This window comes from Paralichthys olivaceus, chromosome 13, assembly GCF_024713975.1.
Source record: "Paralichthys olivaceus isolate ysfri-2021 chromosome 13, ASM2471397v2, whole genome shotgun sequence".
Classification (NCBI taxonomy): domain Eukaryota; kingdom Metazoa; phylum Chordata; class Actinopteri; order Pleuronectiformes; family Paralichthyidae; genus Paralichthys; species Paralichthys olivaceus.
The window spans coordinates 12,529,641-12,538,095 of NC_091105.1; the positions used below are offsets into that span (position 1 = coordinate 12,529,641).

The window sequence follows — 8,455 nt, forward strand, 5'->3', positions numbered from 1 at the left end:
AAACAATATCCTATTTCTTTGTATGGTGAATAATAAGAACTGTTGCCTCACAGCTAGAATGTTTTGGTTTTGAAATATTCCACATTAGATTAATAGGTGACTCAAAATTGACCCTAGGTATGAATGGGATCATGAATATTTTCTTGTCTCTATGTCAGCCCTTTGTTAGGCTGGTGACTTGTCCATGATTTACCTGGAATAACCTTGAGTGTCCCCAACTCCCCTCCTACATCCCCTAACCACTGTGATAAGGGGAATAAATGAATAATTACAGAATATTCCTCAACTTAATGACTCAGAAATAGATCTGTGTGATTAGCCTTTATCGCCAACAGAAATCTGTGACTGTATAGGACTTTTGAAGGATAACAAATCCCCTGGAACAGATGGTTTATCTTCTAAGTTCTATAACTCATTTTCTCAGCACTTGGCACCTTGTTTTAATGATGAGTTTAATGAGAGTATATTAGCCAATGCCTTACCTTTGAGTGTGACTCAAGGCTTCACAAAGAACTGGCACCCAATTTGCCTATTAAATACTGACCATAAACTCTTTTAGCCCTTATCTTTGCTAAATTATCAACCTGATTTTAAATTTTAAGTGCAACTTGGTATCCGGCAAGGAAAGACCTTGTCTTTATGAACCTCTCACCCACTGGCAAATGTGGATTGTTGCTTCTGTAACCACACTCAACAGTGATGTCAAAAGTCTTGGAGCATACCTGTACAACACTGCCATAAGAGGTCAGTGAAAACTATATTTAAAGGGGGTTTAAATTCCGCGTAAATCAAATAGAACCAAGCCAAAGTGAAGTGAACTGTAATTAAACTAAGCTAAAGTCAAGTATATTTGTCTTGTCGCCTGTTGCAGAGTCCCGGGAAGGACTTACGGGCTGAGAAGTACAGTCAGGGCTGTGTGCCAGTCACAAGATAGAGACGTGGACCAAAGAGACCACAGCCCTGTCGACAAACCTCGACCTTTCAACCACACCCAGAGACCCCGTCCTGTGAAATCCAGGACAGGTAGTCTCCAGGTAGAAGATCCACGCCGATCTCTTTGCCAAATACCGTTGGCTACTGCTCCAGCAGAGTCCCCACTGATTGCACATCCGGAGTCCAACACAGATTCTCATGCAGTGAACCCGCCGCCCTGCCCAGGCTTGTATCCCCAGCTGCCTCTCGCTGGGCGCGAGACAGTGGGTGGCAGACTTGGGGTGTCCTTCTGCTTCTCACGCAGGGGACCCCGGCTGGAGCCTTCTGCGTCCTTCTTCTCAGACCTCGAGGAGGAGGAGCGAGAGAAAAGGGGGCAGATGAAAGAAAGAATAAAGGGAATAATGGAAGATATGGACAGGGAGATTGGAACAGCAGAGGAGAGGAAGCACAGTAAGTCTGACTCTGACAGTGTTGGGCCAAGCGATATGGGGCCAGTCCCTGGAGAGACTGTGGGAGAAGAGGAAGAGACAGAAAAAACAGACTTTGTGAAAGAACACTCTCTTATTTCCACAGAATCACTTGATAACAAGAGCCACAATTCATTATTGTCACCATCAGAGACCCAGGTGACCACATGGGGCAGGGAGCTAGCAGGGTCACACATGGACACCGAGCACAGAGACAGTGAGACAGAGCGAAAGCCAGTAACAGAGAAGGGGAGGGAGGAGAGTCAGCATGTGTGTGTGCTGGGGAGAGATGGCTCCACTCCTCTAAGATGGCCTGTCACTTTACTGAAGTTCACCAAGTCTCCACCACACATTTCCTATAGCTGCAACCCATTCTGTCTGAACCCCCAACGACCAGAGCAACTCACAGATGATCTGCAGGAGTCACAACAGAATCGGTTGTGCGCTCTCTCAGATGAATCAAATCCTCGTGTGTCAGTTATTCTCACATCAGACACTGACTCCTGTTTACAAAGACAGACAAGACGTGAGCTGAGAGCACTGGGACAGAAAATAGCTGAGGAGAATTTCAAGACGGAGCAACATATCGGTGCAGAGACGAAAGCACACCTGTTCCTACGAAATAACCTTTCATCATCAGAAACAGCACCAGGAAGGGAAAGCTGCAGTCTAAGTATGGAGACCTGTGCGAGGGCAGCCTCCCATCCATTTGACCCTGCCCATAGTGACAGCTCAGACACAAACTCCCAGAATCCTCTGGGAAGCAGATTAGGGGGTGCAAGAGGGATCGGGGAGAGAACCATCACAGCCCTGAGCTGTAAATTAGAGTCTGTCACCCAGTCTGGCACACAGGGGACGTGTATTAGCCCATCCAGGTGTGAGTGTGGGAGGGAGACAACGTGCGAGTGTGCCAGCGCTGCACAGCCGTTCGGGGGTGTCTCAGAAGTGTCATGCAAAAAGAGGAAAGTTAGCACAAAGAAATACAAGCTGGGAAAGAGGAAGAGGAGTGAAAAGGAAAAAGCTTCAAACAACCGCCAATCAGCAAGGTGCAAAGTGAGGAGTGTTGTCTCTACGGTCTCCACTGTCAGAGACAGGAGGGGAAAAGCTGGAGGGAGCTGGGGGAAGAAGAGGAGGCAAAGGGAGAGCAGGGAGACGAGGGTGAGGAGGAGGGTGAGGAGAGCTGGGAGCAGCTGTCTGCTGGGGAGATGTGAGGCCGAGCCAGTATCTGTCTCTGTCAGGAAGAGGAGGCCTCACAGGAACCACAGCATTGAATCCCAGTCACAGGCAGAGCACTGCAGCACCTACTCCCATCTCGGCAGACACTCAGCAGACAGAGACACCGAGGGGGAGGGAAAGCGAGACGGAGTTGCTGTGACTTTTCCGTGGCGGTCTCACGTCTCCTTACACTCCTTCTCACCAGGATGTAACTCAAAGCTGTTTTGGGAAAGGGGTCACCATAGCAACCCCAGGAGTTTCATTGACTGCTGTTACCCTGACAACAGCTGTGGTAGCAGTCCGGCGAGAAAGAGAGAACCCCCCCACAAGGACAGGAATTTCATTCATGGCATGAGGAAGAGTTCGAGGCATGGTGAGGTCTGGGAGGAGAGGGGCAGGAACGTGGGAGGGTATTCAGGCTGCAGAGACAGAGGCTTGATTTCAGATACAGAGCAATGGGAGTGGATGAGAGGAAACTGTCCTGGAGGTAGTGAGGAGGGAAGGTCAAGGACTGGGTTGAGACCAAGAAACAGAGCAGTAGAGAGGGATCAGGTGGTGAGGTTTAGCCCCAGTCCCAGCAGCTGGGGCAGGAGAAGCAGACATCTTAGCACCGAAGATGTAGATTGGGACAGATGCAGTGTGGACAGATGGACGTGGGGCAGCAGTGACAGCTGGGAAGACAGGGGGGCACACACATCCACATCAGGCTCCAGGGCTGGGGTAGACAGCAGAGATGGTCTGGGCTGCGTGTGGAGATGTACAGGCACCAGAAGCTCAAGCTCTAGACACTTCTCCAGCCCTGAGTGGTGGACAAGCAGGCAGACGTACAGCCCCCAGAGTGTGATCAACACGCGGGCCAGCAGATGTCACAGCCCACGCTCCTGCAGCCCCTGCAGCAGCACCAGCATGTCTGAGCTGAGCTGGGAGTGGAGCAGGAGCAGCACCTGCTCAGGAGTCACAGTGGACGGGCTGACAGCGAGCTCCAGCAGGACATCTTCAGGAGCTCCAGGAAACTCGTCCGAGGCCCCTCAGGAGGCAAATAAGCAGAGGAGCTCCACATCCACTTCATCCAGCCTTACCTCCAGTTCCCTCCCCCATTCCTCCCCCCTCAAATCCTCTCTTACTCCCACTATTCCAGGCCTTAATCTGCACCTTTGTGAAACAAATGCTTCTCAGCAAGATGTCACCACCAGCAGCTCAGGCACAACTCTTCCAGGACTATCCCCCAGTAAGTCTCTGCCACAGAAACAAACCAGGACGTTGGTTCTCCCTCTCATCGGGAAGCTACCTGCGATCCAGAGAAGGGCCAGGAGGAAAAAGTGGCTGCTGGAGAAGAGTCAGGACAAAGAGGGAGAGGAAGAGGAGGAAGCAAAGCGAATTGGAGCAGACCCCGGAGCTGTCGTCATCAGGCAGAATCATCCTGTTGACGTGGCTGAGTCAAACCCCAGCAGCACGCCAAATCTCTGTCCATCACAGATTAGGACTGATGACACACAGACAGGTGGAGAGACAGCACCGCCAGTCAGCTTTACTGCTGAGGAGATGGACAAATATCGCCTCCTGCAAGAGCAGGCGAGAGAGCACATGCAGAAAGTCCTGGAACGGATGCATGAGAGTGCAGATACACACACGGAGACAAACTACACAAACACCGCACAGACAGACAACCGTTTGACGTCAGAGGAACAATACACACCGGTACCCTTGCACAACCCTCCACAGCCTCAGACCCAGTCAATTCACACAGACACGATGCAAACGCAGGCACAACACGGCCTGCAGGTCAGCCTCCTGCCCCCACACGTGACCCCACAGGAGAACTTCATTCGGCCCATGGCTCTCAGAGTCCCCAGCCTCCCCCCTCTCCCAGCATCCCCCCCTCTCTCCAGCCTTCATCACATCATTTTACAGCACGCAGCCCTCTCCATGCCCCACTCCTCCTCATCCTCGCCTGCCGCACCCCCTTCTCCTGCCATGCACCCACACCCAGCTACGCTCCCTCACCCTCTTCCGCCAATCCACCACTCCCTCCCCCATCACTTTCACCTCTCGCCCTTCTCCATCTCCTCCCTGTTTCCCTCCATCCTCTTGTCCCATCAGCCCATCCCTCTCCTCCCTCAGTCGGCCGCCTTCCACACGACCCAGCTGTCTCAGCTCTCCCCAGTAGCTCTGCAGCCCTTGAACCCACAGCCTTTCATGGACAGAGTGTGGCCAGTGAGGTTTCAACAGAAGGCTTTATGATTTTTCACAGAGTGGTTGCCATGTTTATTTTTCTTCCTCAGCAACACAGACTGGTGAGAGAAAGAGAGAGAGAGAAGGACATTTTAGTTCGGACAGAAAGCCAGCTTTTTGAAACAGGGATGTGTCAGTGCTTGTATCAACTCCAGCTCTTACTCACATATTCCAGCCAAAATATTGACGGCTTTCAAATGAGAATTTATTTCTCCATTTAGCCTCTGCTGTGTTGTAGCAGCCAGCGAGAATACAGACTTTGATCCTTTGCTTTATTCAATCATTTCTCATTCGGGCCCAGAATAAAGGGAAAGGTGCACCTGCTATTCTAAGACAAGCCGGGCTCGTGTCATCCTCTCTCTTTCCCTCTGAACCACAAACAGACCAGCTGCCTTTTGAAGTATCGCTCAGGCAGGGAAAGCGTGGGGGCAAGAGAAAGTGGGAATACTCTCAACCTTATCTCCATTTCATACAGGTTATCTGAGTTTGAGTGTGACTCTCAACACACATAAACAACATAGTGAGGGGGCATAGTACAGTCGTTTTAACCTTGGTGTATATTGTATTTGTGTGTTAGATAGAGGTAATAATGGATTGACACACACACACACACATACACCGTTAAGAACAGCTCATTTCCATATCTAACACATGTAAAGACCTGTTTCGTCTCTATAGTGTAAATATACTGACAGTGAGTGATGACGTTAGATTCACAGGAAACAATAAAATAAAGGGTGAATTTAACCTCTAGCGGTAGTTCAATGATTATTACACACTCTGTGGCGTCAGTGATACAAACACTTCAGCAACTTGTCATATTCATGTGTGACATGGTCTGTTTTCACGCTGTGTTTAACAAATCAGCTGTTGAGACAGCATTGAATGGAACTGGTCTGTTGCATTAAATCTTGGTTGAAAACAAATGAGCTTTAATGCGTTTGTGTTATTCTGTGTGATTCGTGGCGATTGTGCAACATGTTGCAACAAAATCCACATGAAGAATTAATACTCTGTGGTTTACCACTGCTCAGCAGAGGCCCAGAATTCCTTGGAGTCCTTTATAAGATCGTAGAGCAGTGGATCCAAGACTTTCGCTCCTATGATCCCCAGATATGATGCAATGTCCATGTGTGACCCTTCGTCAAAAGATGCACATCTATGATTTGAGAGCATTGCCACTGCAGAGGGATCAGGCTGTTTGATTGGAATGGGGGGGGGGGGGGGGTCACAATTTAAAAAAAGGCAAGGAACAGAAAATAATAATAATTGTAATCTTGTGTGACTGAATTGCAATTTTCTTATTTCCTACAGTGGTGAATATTTGAGCAGTTCTTTGGATTCAATTTGCGTCTCCTGCTACTCAGGTTGAAAACCACTATCCTAGTGGGATTGAAGAAGAAGTTTGTTGAGTTTATCTACCAAACATTATATTTAATAAAAATGTGTGCAAAGTAATCTTATAATGTTATAAAACGTGTTTAAAATACAGAGGAATTATTAGTTAGAGTTACATTCTGCCCTTTAAAAAGTAATACATTTTGTTTTAACACTTATGCTGCAAGTGTTTTACCCAATAAAGCAAAATATCCTTGACCAGATTTCATTATAATGTCCACTTTGAACTTGGTTCACTGTTCTGGAGATGCCCAAAGCAAGAAATCAATAAAATGTCCTCTCAGGTTCAAAGAAACAGACACTTGATCTGCACCCGACAGTTCAGAGCTCATGTTGTGCTCAAGACGAACAAACACCATTTGCATTGATACATAAACATTGCCGAGTTTCTTTCTTGCACTTCTTGTCATGGGTTATAGTGGTTGCTAACTGCTGACATGCATCCGTGTGTGGTGATTGGTGAAAAGCGAGGATGTATGAAGCCTGCTTGCCAAACAGTTGATGACTGCAGTGGCCGGCTCTCTGGGAGCAGAGCGCAGAAGAGAGGCACAGCATTGCGACATCCAGATGGTCTATGGACTAGGACTACCCAGAGTGCTTTGAGAGGATTGATTTGCCCTCTGTGATATCAGCCAACACAGCCCATGCACTCATGGTGTACGCTGGGAGGGGTGTGGGGAATGACATAAAAAGTAGACACAAAAAACAACACACAAAACGTGCACTCAGTCCTGAGGTGTTGGCTAGAGATGTAAGTCAACTCTTGCTGAGATCCAGTAATTAGAGCACAATTCTTCTTTCTCCTCCTTGTGACCCCTGAGTGTGTGTGTGTGTGTGTGTATGTGTGTGTGTATCTGTGTATGTTTGTGTGCGTGTGTGTGTGTGTCTGTGTTTGTGTATGAATGTGTGAGTTTATGAGATACACAGACAGAGAATCCCTATCTGTCTCCACAGGACAGGAGATCAAACAGACTGCGTGAAATATAGAGCAGCAATAATTAGCAGCTGTTACAGCATCAAACCTTTCTATCTCTACCTCTGCTCTCTCTCCAACTCAAACACACACACACGCACACACACACACACATGCATGCGCACCCCACTACCCAAATGTGCTGCAGCATCTCAGCCCTCCAGCCCTGATAATCAGGGAGGAAATACAAAATCCTTTCTTCTCTCAAGTTCAGGTGCATTAAAATCACTCACGTAGCCTAAAAGGGAAGATGAAAACATTACACAAACAAAAAGCTTAAAAGCAGCTGAATTTGACCAGAAAATTCAAAAACTTTATTACAAAAACCCATGTGTTCATCAATACACACCAATTTATCGTACAGCAAAATTTTGTCTCTCACACCAACACAAACTGTTACACACCGTGTTCATGTGGAAATTAGTAAATACAATATCACTACTTTTTGTCAGTGACTGATTAAATCATTACCTAAGACCAGAGATTCGCCCCCCGGTGTGTTCACGTAGTACTGCTGTGTGTGTGTGTGTGTGTGTGTGTGTGTGTGTGTATTCGTGTGCACACGTGGGAGTGGGAGTTGATTTATGATGGAGAAGAAGTGGTTTCCTCACTCAATCGCTTCTGTGAATTAATGAGGTATAAGAACTAAAGCTGGCACTCAGTCAGACACGCCAACAGTCACGGGAGCTCGCTGCCTGGGCTGGATTACTTCTATTGGCACCACATGTGATTGTTAGATTGTGGGTATAGTTTGCATTGATCAGAACATAGAGCCTCACAGTGACTGACATGATCCATTGACCTAAATTGTAATGCTGTGTAAATGAGACACATCCCATCTCTTGCTCTTTCCCTCCTGTTCTTCTTGTGGTGTTGCTTCCCACCCCTCTCTCTTTGATTCAACCAGGTCAGTGTGGCTGCGTTCAGCTCCCCCGGCTCTCTTCTTTGACGGAACAGGAAACCCTCACACATCGTTCTCGTTTGAATGCTGTTGTACTATAAAGTGCAGACCTTTACAACATAATGTGCTTTGCAGTATTATTATTATTATACAAAGAAACCCCATCCTATGCCTTTTCTCTGGCAGTCACATTCATTTAAACTTTTCTGTAGTGGTGGCAGAGTGTAACATACAGTACCAGGCTGTTCAAATCCAATTTACATCCTTTTCCTGAATTTGTGCGGCTCACAGAAAGGATGGCCTACTATTGTAGCAATTCCACAGAGCCACTAAATG

The 8,455-nt window shown here is 47.7% G+C and overlaps 1 protein-coding gene across 1 annotated transcript in view; it reads left to right on the forward strand.

The window, feature by feature from the left end:
• Positions 1-5,001, forward strand: part of LOC109633179 (zinc finger protein 804B) — a 32,486-nt gene extending 27,485 nt beyond the window's left edge. Inside the window, exon 4 of the mRNA XM_020092819.2 lies at positions 872-5,001. Coding sequence (XP_019948378.2) covers positions 872-4,856 — 3,985 coding nt within the window. The 3' untranslated portion in view covers positions 4,857-5,001. The remainder of the gene's footprint in view (positions 1-871) is intronic.
• Positions 5,002-8,455: the final 3,454 nt, after the last annotated feature.